Source organism: Notothenia rossii (assembly GCF_949606895.1).
Source record: "Notothenia rossii genome assembly, chromosome: 2".
In the NCBI taxonomy this organism is placed as follows: Eukaryota; Metazoa; Chordata; class Actinopteri; order Perciformes; family Nototheniidae; genus Notothenia; species Notothenia rossii.
In genome coordinates this window covers 54,571,674-54,595,604 of record NC_136904.1, presented here as the reverse complement: position 1 = coordinate 54,595,604, position 23,931 = coordinate 54,571,674, and the positions used below count along the sequence as shown (strand labels likewise).

General features: G+C 40.6%; 2 protein-coding genes across 2 annotated transcripts; both read right to left on the bottom strand.

Annotated features, from left to right (window-relative positions):
• Positions 1 to 378: 378 nt before the first annotated feature.
• LOC307028321 (uncharacterized protein) lies at positions 379 to 10,887 on the bottom strand. Its single transcript, XM_079663248.1, has 11 exons — positions 10,872 to 10,887; positions 10,359 to 10,447; positions 6,545 to 6,688; positions 6,164 to 6,288; positions 5,845 to 5,981; positions 5,611 to 5,704; positions 4,981 to 5,092; positions 4,520 to 4,743; positions 4,274 to 4,408; positions 3,293 to 3,363; positions 379 to 3,108 (listed from the first exon to the last, which is right to left on the bottom strand). The coding sequence occupies exons 2-11, from the start codon at positions 10,444 to 10,446 to the stop codon at positions 3,009 to 3,011; spliced, it is 1,230 nt and encodes a 409-aa protein (XP_079519374.1). The 5' UTR covers position 10,447; positions 10,872 to 10,887; the 3' UTR covers positions 379 to 3,008.
• Positions 10,888 to 12,456: 1,569 nt separating this feature from the next.
• Positions 12,457 to 23,168, bottom strand: LOC307028320 (uncharacterized protein). The gene is made up of 2 exons (XM_079663247.1): positions 22,743 to 23,168; positions 12,457 to 17,629 (listed from the first exon to the last, which is right to left on the bottom strand). The coding sequence occupies exons 1-2, from the start codon at positions 22,945 to 22,947 to the stop codon at positions 14,832 to 14,834; spliced, it is 3,003 nt and encodes a 1,000-aa protein (XP_079519373.1). The 5' UTR covers positions 22,948 to 23,168; the 3' UTR covers positions 12,457 to 14,831.
• Positions 23,169 to 23,931: the final 763 nt, after the last annotated feature.

Sequence of the window (23,931 nt, the reverse complement as noted above, 5' to 3'; positions counted from 1 at the left end):
GTGATTTACCTGACCAATGTCCGTGGATTAGCTTCAAGTCTTTTATCAGGGAATTATAATTTGCCTGGGAGCTTTTGCAAATAAAACATAACATTTCAGTGTTAGCTCAATACAATATTAGAGCCCTCAAAACAATCTTAGTATCAACTCAATTCAGCATCCAAGCCCTCAACTCTGCAACCCTACACTCACAGAAATGAATCATGGTAGAGTTTATTTTTAAGCATTGATTTTATTTAAATACTCATATATATCACATATTTTTTTAATGTATGTATTGAAATTAATTATAATTTGTATAATTCCTGTCAATTCTAAAATATATTGAATGTAATTACTTAATACATATTAACATGGTTTAAATAATCAAAGCTGTGAAACAAACAAGATTATTTTATTTAAAATGTATGTGATTGGTTTACATACAACTTGGGGGAAGTGAAATCGGGAAACAGGAAATGACATCCTTATTCTCCGTTGGACCACATGTGGTACCTCAGGCTTAATGGTGAGTAATCCGAGTCATCCTTTGTCTACTTACATCCATCTGTGTATTATTTGTGCAGTTTTTATCATATAACATTAATATCAATTCATTGATGATCAAATCTACGTAGTTTGTGATGATTGTAAGCAGTTGTATCTTTAGTCCTACTACGTGTTGTGTACCGGCGCTCGCTAGCTAACGTTAGCTAGCAATTCACTAAACTTGGTGCTCTATGCTGAGTAGGAAAATAATCAATGATTGGCGAATTGAAATGCATTTCATTCAAAGCTTTTCGGGTAGGGGTGCATTTTTTTAGACCCTTTTTTAGATTTAGACAAAAAGTCTAAAGTTTTACATATCTGTGAATATCTCCGAAACGGTTTATTATAGAGCATAAAGCGTAGGGCTAAATGGGTTAATTCTCGATTTTTTTCTACAATGTAGTTTACAAAGATAATGCCATTCCTGTCTTCCTCCTTTACCATACCTTGTAGTGTATTTAGGGCTGATATCCATGGAGAGAAATAATGGGATAATTATTGTTTTTCTCTGTCAAAAGGCAGCTGAGGATCTGAGGCAGTCAGTAAAGCCAAAGCCGGATGTCAAGAGGTAAGTCATAAAACAGTGTAGTAGTAAGGATACTTTGTTTTGTTTTGGCTGTTGGGACTGATTCTATTTAGTAGAAGGGGGCATTTTCAAGGGTTGATGGGTTAGGGGAGAGAAGATCAGGATAGGGAAAGGTTAGTTCCTTCTATTTCCTAACAGGAAACATAATTAGGTTAGTAGAGAGGGAGGACAGCACAAGAGAGGTTTGGAGAGGGTTGGATAGGAGGGAGGAGTAAACCTTAACCTCAGGGGAGGACTAACCTATGAACATGTAAGTTACTATCTTATGTTTCATGTGCACCATTACAAATGCACTAAATTAAAGGATTAAGAGTATTAATTTTAAGCAATGAGACACAACATGCTGTTCTTTATGGCACGTACCCACAAACACGGTAAAAAATGGTATCAAGATTCTTTAACGCGACCCTCATTGTGATCAACAATGCTCAAACAACACTTTTTATCATATTTAAATAGTTGATGATCATTGAATGTACAACTCCATTTATACATAATGTAACTTTTTGTTTTGTTTTCCAGACTTTTAGGGAGTCAAAAGATCTTGAGGTCATTGTGACCTTGAACTTGTGTCCATCTCATTTTCATGAACGCTATATCTACCGTGCCTTAAGGGAATTTCTTCAAATTAACACGCACTTGGCCTCATTGATAAGCTGCTTAGAATTTGGTGATCAAAGGTCAAGGTTAGACTGACACAGCTCATTGTTCTGTGTTCCCTCCATCTTTCAGGACATCGAATGCCGTGAGGCCGAGGTAGACGTCGCAGGGACGACCATAGCAATCTACACCGTTCGAGCTGAGAGTGATGATCCTGATGGTCCTGGTGGACGCTTTGCAGATGTCGGTGTGGTCCTGGAAGGGGTCGAAGTTCTCCACAACCTCCAGAGTATCAACCATGCATGCGTGATGCTTTATGGGTTGATCTACGCACTTAATCTAAGCTATCCAAAAAGCTTGAAGAATACATTCAAAGTTTACCAGAAGATCCTGATGGACCTGGAATCGTCCAAGCTTTCCCCCAAAGTACAAGCACTGAAACTCAAATTGCTCAGGTGATTCACACATATCGAACACACAGAAAGCTAGAAACGGCAGGTGCTCAGTCAACACTTTGTTTAACCTTCCTAACTTGCCTCTGTTCTATTAAAGTTAGAAAACATTTTACATGTTCCATCTACAGCAGTAGATGACTTGGTTGAAGAGCTACACTACCTGCTGAACTGTGTCTGTGTCTGTGTGAAGAGAAGAGGTTTGCTTTAATGTTAATAAATGTGTTGAATCAACAAGGTGGTCTGATTGTATGAATCATTGAGATATTGTTGAATGGAAAATAGAAAGATTAGTTGGATATTAATCACAAAAATACATAAATCTAATGCATTTTGATTGCATTTAAGCTTAATTGTTATGTATTTCAAACACATACACATTATTCATCTTGAATAGGTAACCTCATTACTATGTAATTCAAACAAACATACTTAATGTATTCTGAATACATAATCGGATTAATATGCATTTAAATTCAATAAATTATATTAATACTGAATACATAAACCTGGTGAATATGCATTTCAAACGAATAGGCTTTATTACACTATGCATAATGTAAAGTTTATTAGGTAGGTTTATGTTCAAAATATTAAACAAATTAAATGGAAATTTGTCATGTAATTATTTTACATAAATCTTAAAAGTTAGGGTTAAATATTTCTGTGAGTGTAGGATTCACCTTAGTGTTTTCCACATCGATTTCATAAATCGTGGTTTGCAAGAATTGTACACATTCACCAGATCCTGGTTGTAGGAGGTACAAAAGACGAAATGAGCTTTGAAAAGCTCATCAATACAGGCAAGACAGTCTGGTGACTTACATGGTATTGCTTGTTTGTCAATCACAATGAAGTACTTGTGAAACACACTCCTCTGGGTCCCCACAGCAAGCAGATAGGGTTGCCGCTGTCCAGATGCCCCTGAATGCTGGTCCCAGTCTGTGACAGAATAACTTAGTTAGCCTTATTAAAATAATAAACGATTCACAAACTGTTTCAGAAGATGCATTTAAAATTAAACAAATACCTTATCTTACCTTGATTTATGAACTTTAAAAAAATTCTCAGGATTATGAATGTGGACTAAACAGTAAACTTTCTTTTAATTTCATTGAACTGTTACCTCGCCTTGAGAAACTTCACAAGATGCTCACTGGCTTGTCTGGCTGAGAGCTTTCCTGGTCTCTTGCGGCCCTGAGTTGACGGTGGCAGAAGGTGCACAAGGACCATAAGGGATGACATATCGCTGTCCCATCCTGAAAAAACAAGTACCGTAATTTTCGGACTATAAGCCGCGCCTTTTTTCCCATTTTTCGACCCTGCGGTTTATATAATGGTGCAGCTAATCTATGGATTTTTACAGCTAACGGCCACTAGGGGACCTCCTAAATCTATGGATTTTACAGGTTACAGTCCACCACCTTTAACTCTATGGGCTTTATGGCCGCGCGCCCCACCTTTAAGCGGCGGGCTCCAGCAGGAAAAGCTGGAGGCCGGAAAAGATTGAGACAGGTAGCGCGCAAAAGCAAAAGTGGAACCGAGAGTGGTACGAGAGACAGAACGAGAGCAAGACAGACAGACAGACAGACATTACGAGAGCGAGACAGTTTGTCCCCGTACCACTGGTTGAAAACCACTGCTGTAGATCACTGCCGGTACGTGCGCTGGGAGCGCACCGTTTAAGTTTGAAAGTTGAAAAGTTTGTGTGTCTGAAAGGCTATGTTATACAGTACAGTTTACACAGCACAATACATGTTCTGTAGCTACTATTGCAATAAATGGTAACACTTGAATACGTTATGCAAATATGTAACTTGTTTGTTGAAATGTTAATAAATGGGAGCTTCCTCAAACAGCCATCCCTTTCCCGGTAATTAAACATTAAAAACACCTGCGGCTTATAGTCCAGTGCGGCTTATATATGTACACATCATTCAATGTAGCTGCTGCGGCTTATATTCATTCTTATGGTCCGAAAATTACGGTACAAATGTGTAAACAGTCATTCCATTTGGCCTTAAAACTAATTATCCGTTCAATGAGAACAAATATTTTATTCCATTGTAAAATTTTCCACTTCTGTTGTGGATCCAGCATTTTGAACCTGGTCTTGAAGGTCGCCTGTCTGTGTGAGGCCACAGCTTTGGTCAAGGACTTTCTTCTTGCATACAGTTGGCCACTTTTCCAGGAACTTTGCAGAGGGGACATCACCAAACAGAAGATTAAAGTCCTGTTCAATCTGCAGACAAGATGGAATAAGCGGAAAAGTAGACATAAGGGTCATGAAAGATTTAACATCCCTAACCAGGCTTTTGTAGAACAGTAATAAAGCAGTCAAAGATCCACATACCATTCCTGGTATGTCTAGGAATCTTGGAAACGCAGTGAATATTTCAGAAGACTTGACTGGGTCATGAAGCATCTTTTGGCGATATGTGAAGGTCTGCTTCATCTTCTCCTTGACAATTGCTTCATCAGCTGAGTGCTTCATTAGTGCGATAGCCTCGCAACACAGGCTTTCAGTGGTTAGACAGTTTGTCTCTGTGAAAGGGCCTCTATCAGCTTTTGGACCACCTGTAACAGAGGTGGAATGTTTACTGAATACTGTGTTTGACTACTCTTTACATACATATGACATTTTGTTTTAAGTTATGTCATCCGATGAAAGTAGATTAATTTGATACAGAAACAGAATAAATATAAACTACAAAAGAGTACAATGTTTAGAAAAACAAGATTATACATTAAATTATTCTCCAATCATGTGTTATAAATTAGATTTACTATCCACGTACAATACCAATCACATACCTGTTAGTGACTGACGCAGGGTCTTCTTTTGTCCCTCTGATGCTCCCTTTTGAACAAATTCCAGTCTCCATGCCAGGTACCCACTACCATCTTCCGCATTGTAGAAATGCTCCTAAAGTAAAAGGGTGTAATTCAGTTTGATGAGCAGGTTAAATATAGTTGTCATTTCCTTAAAACTACACACTGAACTGGGCATTAATACCATTTAAGGAAAGCTTTAGGAGAGATGACAGATATGGTGGGCATACAGAAATGTTAATAGCTTTTTTATGGAGGTTATTCCCTATCTTTATTCAAGAGTGTGGTCTTTCAATTTGAGAGTATAATTTATTGATTTCAGTGCAAGTGTTTGAGCAGGAGCAGAGCAAATCTAAGTGCAAGCAGGCGCTATTTGGAGTGCGGAGGACAGGGTTTGAGGGAAAGAAATACAAAATCTGAACGTGAAATCAAGAAATGATGCTCTCAAATTGAAAGAGCACGCTCTTGAATAAAGATAGGGAATAACCTCCATACTCTTTAGCTGAACTGGAAACATCACACAACAGTGTAATAATTTCCACATTTACATTTTGAGGACGGAAAGCAAAAGTCCCAGAGAATTGTGTGACACCTAGTTTCTAATGTACTTACAAAGCCAAACTTGCTCCTAGGATCGGCCAGGTTTGGGAACAAGGAAGTGATGCGCTTTGCGTATTCCTCTTTAACACGCCTTGAAGGACTTGTCCTACAGACACAGACACACACACACACAGCGTGAGACACAAACGCACAACTTCTGTAAAAGAAGGGTGTTGTACTTCACCATATCAAGTCAATAAAAGTGTCCTTGGTGTGTAGGTATGTTATGATTTTACGAGAACATACCCATGATCACTTGTCATTTGTGCAACCAATATCTTGACCATATCGCGTCTCCTGGCATCTGTTAGACTTTTAGTCTGAGCATACTCATTCATGATCCTCTCTCCACCAGGTTTGTTCTTCAGAATGTCTTCAATCATCTTAGTGGAAGTAATAATAAAAAGAACACACTGAAACGTTTAAAACAGTCATAAAATATCAAGTGTAAAAAACCACTAATAATCATGATTTCACAACTTTCATTCATCTGTCATTTATCACTACATTTTCAAGTTTGTTTAAACTTTCAGACAAAGGCTGTAATGAAATCTGCAGAGCTTACTTTGGCTAAACGGCTATCCTCTTCTCTCTTTGGAGAAGCAGGACTACGCTGCAGTATGATGGTGTCATCAGAGTCCACATCGCTGTAGCCTGTAACGGAGGCGCTTGCAGAGGAGCTTAACGAATCTGGAAATCATGTTAACAGAAATCTGGTGTGATTGACAATAACCACAACACAATTTAAGTGGAAATGTCTATTATTACTCAAAGAGTTGTTGTTAATTATACATGGAATGCAAAATATTCACATAAGACAAGCCCCACTACTGATTTAAGTTAAGGAATTGTTTGAATATGATTGTAATAAGGAGAATCAACAAATCAGCAGATACATTTGAGTGTTATGGATAAATATGGGGCTCCAAGATGGAAAAAAACTCACCATTTGGATCTTGAGGCAAACAAATCTCCAGGACACAAAGGTCTTGTCTCTGTATTAGAAACTCAAACAGCTCCTCATCAACTTCAGTCTTTGTTACATCAAAGACTTTTAAATCCAAGGTGGGAATGTCAAATTTATTGGCAACTGTGAAGACAAAATAAGAGTTGTGATGAAATAGAGTATTTTGTATATTTGTAAAGAAAAGCCAGAAAACTGAAATCAAGTCCATCTTTACTTCAAAATGTTTACCCCAAAACTGACTGCACAGCAGCCTGAGTAATACAGCAATATCATTATTATTTTATGCAATGAATAATGATGCATAGGAAGGCTGGGTTCCCTAAAAATAGAGAACCAATTACTTTATTTTAACCCTCCTGTTGTATTAGTTTTTCTGTAACAGCAATAATATTTCTGGGTAAATTTGACCCAGTGCATGTTTAATTATTCAACACTGAAACCCCAAAATCCAGATTTTTTGTTTGTACATAGTTTGTACCTTTTATTACTATCAATGAAATCAATATTTAGTGCAATTGTGTTATTCACCTCTCACAAATCATGGTCCCATTAGAATAAGTCACTTGTTTTTCACAAAACATTTACATTCAAACACATTTTTAAAATGTATTTTTTCATTGGAAAAAGTTGATATTGAAATAATCTTATGTTATGCAAAACTAAAGTATTTTATATAACATAACATTATTTAAAAAAAGAATTACATTCCCGACCCGTTCACTTAGAATCAAGCCAAATGAGCCATAAGGATTTGCATTGAAAGTGTTTTATTGTAACAGAAGAGCGCGTGTGTGTGTGTGTGCGTGTGTGCGCGTAGGGATGGGTGTGTGTATCGTAAAGGTTTTAATGGTACTACTACTTTTATCGATACCGCTTATCGATCCGGTACTCTTATTGGTTATTTTGAAGAAAAAAATAAGGTAAACTAACTAAACAAATTGTGAACAAAACTAACATTGCTTTTTATTTAAATAAAATAAAATAATATTTCACATCAAAACAAACAACAATGTGTGAACAAATCGTATTAAATGACAGATGACTGATGACAGAATTGTAAACAGAATAGCTGAAACTTTAACAAACAAAATAACCCGGTTACCTCTAATCATTAACCCATGTTTGTATAATTGTGGAGCACTTTTGCTAAATGTTTAGTAGTGCTGGGGGGAAACAATTATTTTGAAAACGATTAATCGGGCGATTATTTCATCGATTAGTCGACTAATCTAACGATTATTTTTCTGTTGTTCGATTTATAAAAAACATAATGTATCTCAAATAAATACCAAAAAACATTACTTCATTCATGACAACTGCGCACCAGCTTACGTGCAGCCCTGGCCTGGACATTGCTTGGCTCCGTTAGTTGACATACATTGATACTATAAGCCAGGGGCCGGCAACTTTTTTGATATGAAGTGCCATTTAAAAAAAAAAAAAATATCAGCGTGCCAACGATCGAGAATTATCAACGGGGGGGGGGGGGGGGGGGGGGTAGAGCAGCGAACTATCAGCAGGAGGGCGGGGGGAGCCTCGCTGCGGGGAAGCAGTGTGTGGACCTGTCAGCGCAACTTAATTGATGTCGAATTTAACAAACACATTTAAATAATTGGTTTAAACGGCATAATAATAAGGACGATCGTCCGTTCTGTGATTCTCCAGAACACACATGTTATGATATTAGGGTCATGCAGAGTGAGATGAGATCGCTGTCCCTTTAAGAGAGAGAGAAAGAGGGGTGTGGCTTGTGCATGTGTGTTTGTGGATGGTAGAGCGACAGTGAGGGAACGTGTGTTTGTTTCTGGAAGTGAAACGAGGCAGCAGAAAAACAGAGGTCTGTTAGGTATTTTGTGAAACATAAGAACAGCTGAATAAATGCAACGGCCTCCTAAGAAGAGCTCGCCTCTCTCCAGTCATTTAAACTAAAGTGGGTTATTGAACCTGAAGCTTGTTGCTTCTTCCCTCCTCGACTACGGTCTGGGAGCCGACAAAAAGTTCAACACACAGATGGCCAGTCCGCCCCTTTGTAGCATATTATTTCGATGAGAGATGAGCAGATCGCCACTGGGCTTTCAACTAAATACACAGCCACGCAAAAACTGCGGCATTTGTACAGCTCCTTATGGGTACTGCAATTAGTGAAGTGCTTTCCTCCGTGGTGAAACGATCAGCACTGCACCACGGAGGAAAGCGGCAGAAAGTCACCTGGAGATAAAGAGAACGGGGCTTCGTTGCGTTTATGGCAGGTAACGGGGAGACGCGCTCTGGCGGCGGTCTCGTTCAGGATCCGAAAATACAATTTAAATATTTTTGCACACTTATTCCACTTATTCCTAGTGTGCCACTGGTTACGGTGCCGCGTGCCAATGCTGGCACGCGTGCCAGGGGTTGCCGACCCCTGCTATAAGCTGACTAACGTTAGTCTAATGTTATGTTTGACTCGTAAACGACCACAACATGAGTTAGCTCTCTGTGCAGTTTGTTCGTTCCGGGTTAGTAGCGGCTAGATAGCGGTGTTCTGCAGACGTAAACTAGCTACCATTCCATCCAACATTAAATGATGACAAACGTTAACTAACACACAGCTGGCGCCGCTAGCTAGGTAGCTAACATTAACTAATAACGAACCAAGCACGAACAAACCGCACGGAGAGCTATAAGATAGTTAGCACTACCGAAGTGCACAGAACTCAAGATGCCCAACACTGGGGCTGTTCCTATTTATGAATATGCTTTTAGTTTGAAGGAGAGGTAGCGCTGTTGACAGGAAGTTGTTGTTGCTATCGAAACAACGTGACGGAGATTAACGGAGAAAAGTAATATCTACATATAAAGACGGAGAAAGTAAACGATAAAGTTTATGGTTAAGTGTTAGCACCCCCCGAACAAGCTCTTACGTTGATATTGGAGATTTCAATAAATTCAATTTGAAAGACCTAGGGCGAGATGTTTTTGTTTGGGGGATTTTTGCAGGGCTTCGTGCGCAAACCTGTGAGGAGGAGGTGGTAGCCGTTTCAGTCTCCATAGTGTTTAAAGTGTGATTGCGAACTGCTTGTTGTTGTTTTGGGTGACCCACGTGTGTGTGGCGATGCGTCAACGAGGAAATATGTCGTCGACGATATTTTGAAGTCGACGCGTCGACATCGTCGACGCATCGCTACAGCACTAATGTTTAGACAAATTGCTCGTGTTAGCGCCCTTACATGCTAAACCCTTATGGCAATCTTGGTAACGAGCATTGTCCACATCGAGACGGGTAAAGTTTAACCACACCTCGGAGCGCGTTCTCTCCGCCATCTCCTCCGTGTGTGTGTGTGTGTGTGTGTGTGTGTGTGTGTGTGTGTGTTGCTGCATGTAGCAGCCACGTGTGTGTAAACTTCCCCGCCCCCTTGCACACAAACAGGGGAGAGAGATCTCTCGTCTGGATTGGAAAGATCGAAAATACTAAAAATAATCATAAACGCATTTTGCAGTCTTTTTGCATTTTAGAAACGGAGTTGGCGACACTAAAACTGCAATATAATGTTTGTGTAGCAATAATACATAAGACATATATTTTGTACATGTCTCCAGTACCGATAATGTTGAAGCTTAATGGTACAACGGTCTTTAATAATTCAGCCCCGGGCCCGTTAAATACCGGGGCTCGGTACCCATCCCTATTGTGTGTGTAGGTGCCATTAATTCTACCTTTTACGGCCTGTGACCACAAATCAAGTGTGCCACTCATAAACTGACATCCCAAGTGTGTTCAATAGGTTAGTGTGAAATATGTTTAATTTTCACTCACCACAATCCAAAAAGAATTTGAAGGTCAGTTGACCCTCATAGCAAATGTACTTCTGATGATCCTTGTACTTCACCCTTACAGCTTGCATCCTTGATGACAAGAAAACATAGTTAATTTGAATAGCATTATTACAATCATTACACGGCAAGTTAAACGTTTAAACAATTACAAGCTATACAGTAAAAAACAATACAATTCACATTTTCACTGTAACTACCAACATTAATAGTTGAATAGTATGCAAACAAATTGAATCAAGGATTCAATTCAATAGGTCAAAACAACTTCAAAGAAACTAGATTGCTAAAAGGTGTCTACCTACACACACAGTGCTATGACCTAGCCTAGCTAAAAAATTACCGCGCAAAACAATTTCAGCTCTTATCAGAGTAAAACACACGTGGTGCTGCAACTTAGCACCAGCTGAAAACTGACCATGAAACAGTTTCTGCTCTTGTCAGAGTAAAACACACGTGGTGCTGTAGCATTAGCAGCTAAAGCTTTTTAGTGCACCTTCTCTCTGTAAAATCCGATGGAAAGTGATGGTAGCCAACACTGCTCAGTTAATGATTAAATAGTTATTTCACTGATTCACTATACATTAATACTGTCCTTAAACCGCTAACAGTGCTGTATACTGTAATGTTCACAGCTAAAAGCTAGCATCTGACAAAGCAATTTTAAAGTGAGCTTACTTTAAAATGGTAGCAAGCCTTATTGTTTCTCAATTGTTTTGCCTTGCACACATTTAGCTAAACAGTAATGATATGCAAGTATTATCTACCATTACACGTGGGATTAATATTGTCCATAAACCGCTGAAAGTGCTGTAGGCTACTGTGCTAATGTTAATCAGCTAAAAGCTAATGCTAGCATCTGACTAAACGAATTGTGCAGTAAGCCTCTTTTTTTTTTTATTGTAGCTAGCTGTGTTCTTTCTCAATATCTTTACCTTTTCTAACATTAATTTAACCTGTAAAATAAGCTTACCTGGCATGAATTTATTCTACTCTTCTTCCGTCTGCTTTCAACAGTGCGTCTGTGCGAGAGACTTGTAATGGCGGCAGAAGTGAAACATGAGTGGGCGTGGTCATGGTTTAACTCCAATAGAGAACCGCAGTGACGCGTCGTAAAACCCGGAAGTAAGTTAACATTTTTAGCACTTCCGGTTCCTTCCTCAAAAAGCAATGCATTTTTTTCCAAAGGGTTTCGGAAAATAGCTCGAAATAAGGTCTGTGGTTAACACAAATTTAAGAGATAAATCACGTTTTGTTCTACGACATTAAATACATCAGCAGTGACCCCACTGGGGATTTTTGAAGAGTTTACATGTCTGAAAAACGATGGTTGTTGCCGAGTGGCTGAATAGGACTACAGAAATTGTCGAGGCCATTTTACGTCATTACGCAGAACACGTAAACACTCCCGCTAAGTTTGTTTTCCCCTGTGTTCTTCTTGAAAGCAAGTACCTGCCTATCTTTAGTATATGTATATCTATATCTGACCATTAGAATCTGTATTTTTGAAATTGTCGTTTTTAACACCGTAGTTTTACAAATTATAGAATAATTAATTGCCAGTGTTTTCCAATTTTACTCGGCAGTTTGTTTCGTTAGCTAACGTTAGCTAAAGCTAGCGCTACTAGTTAGCTACGCAATGGTTTGTTGCTTTGCTCCGGGTTGCAGCCACAGGTCTTCGCATGAAACGTGCTTGTTCTATCATTTCCCGGCCGATGTTTTCCAAAGGAGAGTATGGATTCGTGTCATGAGGTAAGCTGACGTTACATTTTTGTCCATGTCACGGTGAAATGTAAATAATGGGTAGTGACTGTATCGCCGTTATAGAGATGGCGCTGCTGAAAAGACCGCAACACAAGTAAAGATAATGAATACATCCTATTAAAACCTGTGTGGCTTATATTATTTGGCTTATTAGTACAAGCAGCATAACGTTTCACCATGTAACTAAAGATTGTAGTCAGGGAAATCAGTTTGACATATTGAACTAATAACAAATCACCTCTGGCTGGCAGAGAACTCTCTGCTCCATAGCTTCTCTTGGATGTAAAATCACATGTACATTTTACATTTATATTCAATTTAATATCCCATCCCTCACATACTTTTGTATATATAATAACTTATATTTTGTTTTTCTTGTTATGCTGCTGCAACACAAACATTTCCCAAATTGGGATCAATACAGTAATATCTTATCTTAATTAATTAAGAAATATAACTATTATAATTAGTGTAGCGGCTGACACCTATTTTCAATATGGATTAATCTACCATTTATTTCTTTAGTTCAATTTTCATCAATACAAATTTCAAAATAGTGAAAATGTTCCCGAGACTTATCGAAGTGCAAGGTTATATCTTTAGATGTTTTGTTTTAGCCTATGTACTGTATGTCCTAATGCTCTTATATGTGACGGTGTGACTTACATGAAACTAATATTTGATATCTTCCCAACAGACGAGCTGACAGAAAACCTAACACTCTAACAACCACAACATTGCAAAGGCGAGTAAATGTAAATAAAAAAAAATTCACAATTTTTTTATTTCTTCTTCTTTCTTGCAGTGAGGTGAAGCTGACCTTGCACTTGGTGCCAGTAAGGATGTTCCTCACGCAGGCTGAATGTTTCTCCTTCCTTACTGACACAGAAGCCCTTGATTTGCAATGCTTCACTAATTGTCATTTCCCTGGCTCTGTAGGGACACTTTACCTCCAGCACAGCGGAAGACCCTACCAGACCATCTGGAGATGCCCCCAACAATCCTGATAGGGAGAGCCACAAATCTGACTCATGGACCTGCATCTGGGTTGCAGTGGTGAATGCCCTGACGCCCTCACATTCATTCATAGTCCCCCACTGTACAGACAAAACACAATCAAGGGCCTGTTGTTGCCCTAGCACCCTGGCAATAAAGGAAGCAGTCACACGCTTTGACCTCAGGACAGCTCCAAAGTTGCTGGCAGTCAACCTTCCTTTCCTGAACAAATGCCAGTTTGGGTTGGTTCGCTGACCAGTGGTAGCCACCTGAATTGCCCTCTGTTGCTCCTCTCACAATGCCATGCTTGCCACAATTGCCTCAGGTCCCTGATGCCCAACATATTTGATAATTTCAGGAACAGTAAGTGTTTCAAAGCTGCAGTGTTCCTCTTCTGGCTCGGGGGAGAGAAGCCAAGAAATTCCTGAAAACCTGCCCCCGAGTCTGTCCCTCAGCCAGTCACGATCTTCGGAGGTGGGCTCTCTTGTGAGCGGGATAAATTAGTTATTGGTTTCAACAGTCACATTAAAACAGTTACTAAATCAGCCTACTATCACCTAAAGAACATATCTAGGATTAAAAGACTAATGTCACAGCAGGATTTGGAAAAACGTGTCCATGCTTTTATCTTCAGTAGACTGGACTACTGCAATGGTGTCTTCACAGGTCTCACTAAAAAATCTATTAGAAAGCTGCAGCTGATTCAGAACACCGCTGCTCGAGTCCTCACTAACACTAAGAAAGAGGATCACATCACTCCTGTTCTGAAGTCTTTACACTGGCTTCCTGTGTGTCAAAGAATAGATTTCAAAATACTGCTGCTGTTTATAAAGGACTGAATGGTTTAGGCCCAAAATACATTTCTGACCTCCTGCTAAATTATGAACCATCCAAGTCTCTCAGGTCTTCAGGGACGGGTCAGCTTTCTGTCCCCAGAGTCAGAACTAAACATGGAGAAGCAGTGTTCAGTTATTATGCTCCAAATATCTGTTACAAACTCCCAGAAACTTGCAGGTCCGCTAAAACTCTTACTACTTTTAAATCCAGGCTGAGGACTTTTCTTTTTGTCGCTGCTTTTAATTGAACTATTCATATCTTAGACCGCAATGTAGCTTTTATCCATGTATTTTTTCTTTTAATGTTTCTTTTATTAGCTTTTCTTTTTAATGATTGATTTTAAATGCCATTTTCTTAATTTCTTTCATGTTTTGTAAAGCACTTTGAATTGCCTTGTGTTGAAAAGTGCTATATAAATAAACTTGCCTTGCCTAATAAAGATTTCATGTGACACATACAATTGATTTGTTGATGGGAATTAATGTGAATAAATTAACTCTAGGTTAACGGTACTCTTGCTTTCACTACTCACCGACACTATAAACCTTGTCCCTCATGCTAGCCCTGACAACACCGGTAAGCACACCTTCATCTAGGCTGCACTGTTACGTGTCCTGACTTGTAGTGGTTCTCTCCTCTATCTACACTCTTTACATTACATTACATTACATTGCATTTAGCTGACGCTTTTATCCAAAGCGACTTACAATAAGTGCATTCGACCAGGAAGATACAACCTTTAAGAAAACAGAATCATATAAGTACATCAGGTTTCATAGAGCCAAACATTTCAAGTGCTACTCAACTGGCATTTAGAAAGCCAGCCCTTTATTAGTATATAAGTGCTTTGTTAGTAATTCTATCGCTCGAAGTGGAGTCTAAAGAGATGAGTTTTCAGTTTGCGTCGGAAGATGTGTAAGCTATCTGCTGTCCTGATTTCAATGGGGAGCTCATTCCACCATTTTGGAGCCAGGATAGCAAACCCACGTGTTTTTGCTGACGGGAACTTGGGTCCCCCTCGCAGTGCGGGTGCAGCGAGCTGTTTGGCTGACGCAGAGCGGAGTGCACGTGCTGGGGTGTACGGTTTAACCATGTCCTGGATGTAGGAAGGGCCAGATCCATTCACAGCATGGTACGCAAGTACCAGTGTCTTGAAGTGGATTCTAGCAGTTACAGGAAGCCAGTGAAGGGAGCGGAGGAGCGGTGTGGTGTGGGAGAATTTGGGAAGGTTGAAGACCAGACGAGCCGCTGCATTCTGGATGAGCTGCAGAGGTCGGATGGCACATGCAGGTAGACCAGCCAGGAGGGAGTTGCAGTAGTCTAGGCGTGAGATGACGAGAGCCTGGACCAGAATCTGCGCTGATGTCTGGGTCAGCTGGGGACGTATCCTCCTGATGTTGTAAAGCGTGTATCTGCAGCAGCGGGTTGTAGCAGCGATGTTTGCAGTGAAGGACAATTTGTTATCTAGGACCACACCCAGATTCCTTGCAGTCTGAGTCGGGGAAACAACAGAGGTGCCGATGTTGATTGTTAGGTCAAGAGTGGGACAATCTTTTCCCGGAAGGAAGAGCAGTTCAGTCTTGTCAAGGTTGAGCTTGAGGTGATGAGCAGACATCCACCGAGAGATGTCTGCTAGGCAAGCAGAGATGCGTGCGACGACCTGGGTCTCTGAGCGGGGAAAGGACAGAATTAGTTGGGTGTCGTCAGCGTAGCAGTGGTATGAAAAACCATGCGGGCTAATGACAGACCCGAGCGAGTTTGTGTACAGGGAGAAGAGGAGGGGACCAAGAACCGAGCCCTGAGGGACCCCTGTAGTTAATTGACAAGGGTCGGACTCGGACCCTCTCCAAGTAACCCTGTAGGTGCGGTCGTTGAGGTATGAGGTGAGGAGGGAAAGTGCAGTGCCTGAAACTCCAAGTTCTTGGAGAGTGCGAAGGAGGATCCGATGGTTCACTGTGTCGAATGCAGCAGACAGGTCCAGAAGGATGATGACAGAGGAGAGGGAGGCTGCTTTAGCAGTGTGCAGTTCATCAGAGACAGCAAGGAGAGCAGTTTCTGTTGAGTGACCTGCCTTGAAACCAGACTGGTGCGGATCCAGAAGGTTGTTCTGATGGAGATAACAGGAGAGTTGTTTAAAGACAGCGCGTTCAAGTGTTTTAGACAGGAACGGGAGGAGAGAGACGGGCCTGTAGTTAATAACATCAGACGGATTGAGAGTGGGTTTCTTAAGGAGAGGGTTTACTCTTGCCTCCTTGAGACTGTTTGGAAAGTGACCAGAAGTTAGAGAAGTGTTGATGAAATGGGTGAGAAATGGTAGAATATCAGGAGCGATAGTCTGAAGGAGGTTTGAGGGGATAGGGTCCAGAGAACAGGTGGTAGGACGGGCAGAGGTAACGAGGGTAAGAACCTCACTTGGAGAGAGAGGGGAGAAGGAGGTCAGTGTGTGGGTGAAGGGAGGGTCTGGTGACCCAGCGGTGAGTAAAGGTGAGTCAGAAAAGGAAGAGCGAATATCATCAACCTTTTTTTCAAAGTGGTTAACAAAGTCGCTTGACAGAAGGGAGGAGGGGGGAGGTGCTTTGGGAGGGTCCAAGAGGGTGGAGAAGATAGAAAATAGTTTTTTGGGATTGGAATAGGAAGATTGGATCTTATCTTGAAAGAAAGTGCTTTTTGCCTGAGAGATGGAAGCAGAGAAAGAGGAGAGGAGAGCCTGATAGGTTAGGAGGTCGTCATGGTGTTTGGATTTCCACCATTTCCGCTCTGCTGCCCGAAGGATGGTTCTATTAGCACGCAGTGCGTCATTTAGCCAGGGAGCAGGAGGGGACTGACGAGCCGGCCGCGATGTGAGAGGACAGAGAGAGTCCAGAGAGGATGAGAGAGTAGAGAGGAGAGTTTTTGCAGCAGCGTTTGGAGGCAGGAGTTGGAATGAGTCAGAGGAAGGGAGGGCTGAGAGCACCGATGAGGCAAAGGTAGAGGGGGAGAGGGAACGGAGGTTACGGCGGACAGGAGCAGAGTTAGAAGAGATTAGGTTGTTATGTTTGGAAAGGGGTAGAGAGAATGAAATGAAGAAGTGATCGGATGTGTGGAGCGGGTTTACAGAGAGGTTAGAAGTAGAGCAGTTCCTTGAGAATATGAGATCAAGGACATTGCCAGCTTTATGAGTTGGTGGGGATGGAGACAGTGAGAAAGCAAAGGTGGTTAACAGAGATGTTAGTTCAGATATCTTCCCTGTCTGGAGGTTGAAATCTCCGAGAAGTACAGCGGGAGGGCCAGTTTCAGGGATGTGTGAGAGGAGATTATCTAACTCCTCCAAGAAGTCCCCCAAGGCGCCTGGTGGACGGTAGAGAACAACAATGGTTAATTGTATAGGATGGGTTACTGTGACGGCATGGAATTCAAAGGTGGAAGGAGTGAAAATAGGTAGCTTGAAGAGGGAAAAGCTCCATTTGGGAGAGAGCAGGAGACCAGTGCCACCTCCTCTGCCAGAGGGTCTGGGTGTATGGGAGAAGGAATATGCTGTGGAGAGAGCTGCTGGGGTGGATGTGTTGGATGGAGTGATCCAGGTCTCCGTGAGAGCAAGGAAATCCAGAGACTGCAGGGAAGCGTAGCCAGAGATGAAGTCAGCCTTAGGGACAGCTGACTGGCAGTTCCACAGGCCCCCTGAAACGAGATGTTGGATCTCAGTGGAGCATGTGGGATAGACGAGAGCAGGCCGGTGAAATCGATTAGGAGAAACACGGGGCCAGTGATAATTGCGAGAAGACACATGAACAGGAATGCAGAAAATACACATGATTATAGCATGAGGGGCTAGAGAACCCAAGAGAATTGAATAAAACTAAATAACACCAGCGATACTTGGCGCAATCAGAGTAGGATTTGCCTCCTCTTTGCCTCCCACGTGACTCCCACAGGACTCTTAATGTCTTTGTCAGTCTTACTCCCACAGGACTCTTAATGTCTTTGTCAGTCTTCGTCTGGCTGACGCTGAAGCTGACGCTGCAGGAAAACGCAACCTAAGATGGATACCTGATTGCTCAGTTCTCACAGCTTTGGGGGCACGCCGCTGTAATTAGTTAACTATTTTCTGCTGATGGGCGACAGCAGAGTCTTCCAACCTCTTGGAATGCACACTTGAGGGGCGTGACTCACTGAGACCTGAGTTACAGCTGCTGGACTAGAGCAGATCTGAGATTTTAAAATCTCTCAGAAATCGCCGTTTTAGCTACAATAACTACAGAACAATTATACAGAGTAGAATAAATGAAACAGAGAAGTCTATTTAAACAAGAATATAACTTACAGTGATTGCTGAGTCAGTATCGATAGTATCCTCACCGAGTCTGGATGCACACTCAGTTATTCTGATTTGAAATGCGCTATTTAAAATGTTTTTCGGCTGGGAAGCGTTATGCACTTCACGCAATCAGCAGAGTCTTCCAACCTCTTGGAATGCACACTTGAGGGGCGTGACTCACTGAGACCTGAGTTACAGCTGCTGGACTAGAGCAGATCTGAGATTTTAAGATCTTCTTGTCATCTTTGTAAAACGATATCAGACTGGTAATTGACACAGCCATGACTTCTAGTTAAATTCAGTGTGGCTAAAATGAAAAGCTTTGTTAAAATATGCAAGCACGCGAAAGTCAAATTCAGCTTTATTGTCAAAAATTCGACATGTGTTATACATCCAGATATCTCGAAATATCGTTTCCCACAGTGTGACATGTATACATAAAACAAAACAAAAAGGGCCTAGATAAACGTGGTACACATTAAACAAAACAAAAAGGGTCTAGATAACCAGGGTATACAGTTTAAAATGTTAATATATTTAAAGTGTTCAAAGTGCAGTTTCAGTGCAAGTCAGTTGAAACGATCTTAAGTTGGCGTGACGTTGAAGTCGTGCGATCCTGCTGCTGTACTGGCTTGTAGTTAGTTTATAGCATAACGTTAGCATTTTGCTTCTGGCGATTAGATTTATGATTCCAAAATTATAAAAGTAGGGTTGACATGTGGAGATTATCCGGCTGAACAAAACGTGATCCCTCTCTTAAATGTGTGTCAACCACAGACCTTATTTCGAGCTATTTTCCAAAATTCTATGGAGAATTTGCATTGGTTTTTGACAAAGGAACCGGAAGAAGTTTACTTCCGGGTTTTATGACGCGTCACTGCGGTTCTCTATAGAATTGTCTCTGCATTTTTAATCGCACTCTAGAACCTATGAGTAATAAATACACTCCAAAATGATTAAATATCACTATTTCAGAACAAAATAGTAATTATTAGGGCCGGGACTCGATTAAAAAAATGTATCTAATTAATTACAGGCTTTGTAATTAATTAATCGCAATTAATTGCATTTTTAATCACATATAAATATTTGACCTGAGAACAGTGAGAAGCAATTTTTTTCACATGGATTTTAGTATACCATTGAATAATGACTGAATACATAAGCTTAAGCAACAAAACATTGTTTATTTTTTTCAAGGTGGTCCTTAACCAAGACCAACAGAAAAGTGCAATTTTTGCCAAAAAGTGTAGCAATAGCATATTTAGGAATATAGTACATTTCAGAGATTCAGGTAGCCTATAGGTAGGTAGACCTTCTGTAAACTATAACACTTTGTTTTTTAAGTATAACACAATACTTTCAAGTACATTCAGAACATTGGAAACCCTGACTATTAGAAAACATCTCTCTGTTGCTTCAGAGGCCATAACAGACTTTGTTGATTTACCAACAGTTGATTTAAAAAAATCTAATACATTTCAGTCCAACTCTCTCAATAACCTTGGCCAAAACAATAAACAGTTCAACATAAAGTGCCAGTTGCACCAACAACATAATAATTAGTTCAACATAAAGTGTACTGTACCATTTAAAATAAAATAAAAAAGTGCCAGTGATTGACCTCAATCCCTCCTATTCTTCCAATATCCTGATGAAAAATAAAATGTCTCTGTTGCATAGGCCACTGTTTGATCAACGCGAATTGGGTGTGGGTCCTTGTACTCCGAGTCGGGCTAACGTCCACGCTAGCTTCCACGCTAGCTGCTATAGGTTTTGCATTGAGGTGATACTTGAGGCTTGATGTGCTGCGGTGATATGCAAATTCCTTTTTGCATAATTTGCAAACAACCGTGCTCTTATGGATGCTTCCATCCGTCCGTTTTGTAAAACAAAATGTCCCATCCACGGGGCCAACCAAAGCGGTCTCATCAGCTTGTTCGTTCATGTTTGACTATTGTTCACTGTGGTTTGTTGTTGTTTGAAGTCATGAACGTTAGTTGGTGCTCCAGTATAATCGGTACCCCTGAAACTCATCCAGTGAGAAACGTTCCGCGGTGCAAAAATAAGTGCGATTAAAATGCGTTAATTTTTGTGTAATTAATTAATCTTAATTAACGCGTTAAAGTCCCGGCCCTAGTAATTACTCTGGAAAAAATACTCAACAATATTTCCTGTGAACTGTATGAAATTATGCTAATGTCTCAACTTGTGTTAGCTTCAATAAAGTGGTGTTTGAATATTCTACAGTCTAGGTTATGTTATTTATGTAAAGTTTCTCATCTTATAATTAGAAACCACTTTGCAATTCTATTCTGGCAATACCTGTTTGTTTATACACTTTAGAATTAAACTTCAGAATGTTAATGTATCTTTCCCTAGGAGGTGTTCCCTCTATCTGTGTAATAATTCTGTATTACCAGCAGAGTATGCTGTTGTAATTTCCAGTTCAATCCACTAGGGAATAGATGTTGCAAAACTGACTTTTTTTTTAACAAGAAGAATCTTATTTTCCTTAAAAATATCTTAAAAATGGGAAGAAAATTACACAGCACACTGTGTTAAACAACACAGCACATAACCGCCAAAACACATTTGCAAACAAGAATATTAAAAAAACCGCCAATACACAGTTGCAAACAAGAATATCTCAAAAACCGCCAATACACACTTGCAAGCAGAAATACTTCCAAAATCAGATACAATATTCCTTCCCTCCAATTACCAAACTTCCAACAGTAAGGTAGCCTGACTATTTTCTAGTTTCAACTCTGACAAGAAGTATGCTGTTCTTTACAAAATGGTATGCCTAGTAAAATGCCTCATCTCCTGCCACCAACTGCATAAGCACAAACAAAGGAGTTCTTTGAATTTGCATTTCACAAAATGGCGACTGCCCTGTGTTTGTTAATCAACATGTGAGGTGTAAACAAGATGGCACCCGTTTATTTCGAACTCTGACCTGTAGACAAAGAGATTTGAAAATAGCCCATGTGGCTCTCAGAGAGGAGTTTAAACAATGGCGAGTTGATCTTTAAACAAACCAACAAAGTAAACCACTGGTGTGGTATTATAAAACCTGAAATACAAGCCAGAACAACACTTGGTTTAAAATAATAACATTTCTATCTAGATTACAAAAAAAATGAGCTTTATCTTATTGATATCATCACTTGGAGTTAGGAACCCTTACGCATAAGCAATAAACCTATCTACGTAATATTTGACTTTATAATCCACTATTGGTTAACTGTTGCTATTTAGACACGTTAGATGGGACCAATATGGAGACCTGTCAGCAACTATTAACAGACCGTCGTCATATTAATGCACTGCTGTTGTAACTCCGATTACCGTAACCCACCTGCAATATCTTGGTTGAAAAAAGAACAGTTTAACCACTGATAAAGGCTTAGACCTTAACCAAGCCTTTTCCTCTAAAAGGACTTTTTCTAAAACAGTTCTCAACTGTTTTCGACTAGCACTGACTTCAGTTACTTAACCCTGAGTTAACTCGCTATAGAGCTCCTGCGGTCACGTGACTTTTGGTTATCAGCCACCATTTTGGCAGTAAACATGACGACCGGCGCCAGCGTTTTCCTACCGTGCGAGTATACATCTCATTTTAATTCAAGTGAAATTCGGCTTTATAGTACAAAATTAGAAAGATTAAATATAAGCGACCCATATAATGCACCCGGTGTGCTTTTCAAGAGCATAACCTCCTGCTCTGAAGACGATGTACCCGACTTGCGCTACGCGGACATCCACAGCTATCTTGTAAGCTTTCCATCAGTGTACTCAGGAGACTCCCTCAGAGCTTACAAAAGCTTGGAGGCTTACAAATGGTGTCAGTCCGGCTTCGTAAACAACATTCAACTGTGGAGTCTTACATCCAAAAACTTCAGCATCATCACTGCAAGGGTAAGTATTAAATTATTCCAGTTTGATAGGCAGTGTCACGTTAGCATTGTTTGTTTATTAGCTTGTCTAGCTACGGCAGTGTCACGTTAGCATGTTTGTTTATTAGCTTGGATAGCTACTGCAGTGCGTCTGAAACTAGTTTTTATTTTTGAACGTACTCAACCAAAGTGGCTGGCGTTTTTAACCTTTATTTATCTATTTTTGAATTTCATATATAGGTTAATCACTCCCAAAGGCTTAATGAAAGTCAACTAAAGCCATGGGTGGTGGTCAGGAACGACGGGGTTGTGCTGGGAGCCCACTGCAACTGCACAGCGGGACTCGGGGAGAGCTGCTCTCCCCGAGTCCCGAGGAATATTTTCAACACGGGTTTGTTTACCACTAGCTTGCTACAAGCTAACTGGCTAGGCTGCACCAGAGCCACACTTGTTGAGTTAAAAAGGGACATCACAGAGTCCGTTAGCTATAATAACTGGGTGCTAGATTCTACTTCGGTAAAAATTAAACTGACCAGAAACTTTTTGTAGCATTGTACTGTATTCCTTCACCCACCTGATATGAAGTGATCACTGCATAAGCGAAAGCAAACGGCCGGGGGGTCCCATCTTTCAGTCTTGTTCAGACGGCTCCTGGCTCTTTTAATCGCTGCGATCCACTTTTCCCTCCTCTCCGCGTCTTTTGGAATGCGATAATAAGATACACCTTTCTTCTTCCCACGCCTATTTGTGCAACCTGGTGCACAGCAGTTATCCACCATCCTCGACAGTCTGCCAGTGCCTGCCAATGAATTTACTGACGCGATTACTGCCAAAATGGCTGCCCCCTTCGTTTCTCGTCACGTGACCAGCATATGTGACATCATCCGCAGGAGCTCTATGCCTTGTTGGTTTTCACTTACTCTGTGCTCAACCGACTCGCTATGTCTTCAGATCTTAACAAAAATCGTCAAATGGGCATATATACCCTTACGTCATAGGCTAACTAACTACTAACGTAACAAGAGACACCTACGTGAAGACACCTATCCGAAGTACATTGTCCACAAACATTTATATTTAAAATACAACACACACACTTGGTTAATAGCATGCAGGGTTAAATAGAAGAACAAAATAAAGTGTGAACTCACCCTGCCTGCAACAGAGCAGCGCCACGTTTTATAGAATTGTTATACATTTGGTTGTTCTGAGATTAAATGCACAGCTATTTTCAGGATCCGCCGGCAGCCGTCAAACACCCAAATCTAACATTGTCCTACATAAACTATGAGGAATTCGATATAACAGGTTTTCTCTTACCGAAGTTATCCGAGCTCGCTTCTGTGTCGAACGGATGCCGCGTCCCCGGAAAACAGCTGGTTGTTAGTCTCTCCCGGTCCAATGAAGATCAAGTCAGGGAAACACCAGATTGTAAACTGTGTTCGTTTTTCTCCCGTCCAGGAGAGAAGCTTTAAAAAAGAGACTAAATGGAGTCTCTGAAAAGGTTCAATTGGGTACTTTAATTAAAAAAGGCGCGGGTATGTTACAAGCAGGATATTGTTCAGTCAGAAAAACAGCTGTGTTCTGGTCCTCGTGAGCGAAGAAGAGAGAGCGAACTTCTTCTTCTTCTTCTTCTTTTCTTTAATGGCGAATCGCTTCCACTTGGAGCATATATCGCCACCTACTGTTGAGTTATTACATGTTCATATTAAATCCTTATCCTCAGACCAGTGCTTTTGAGGAATTTGAAGATCAGCTTGTTT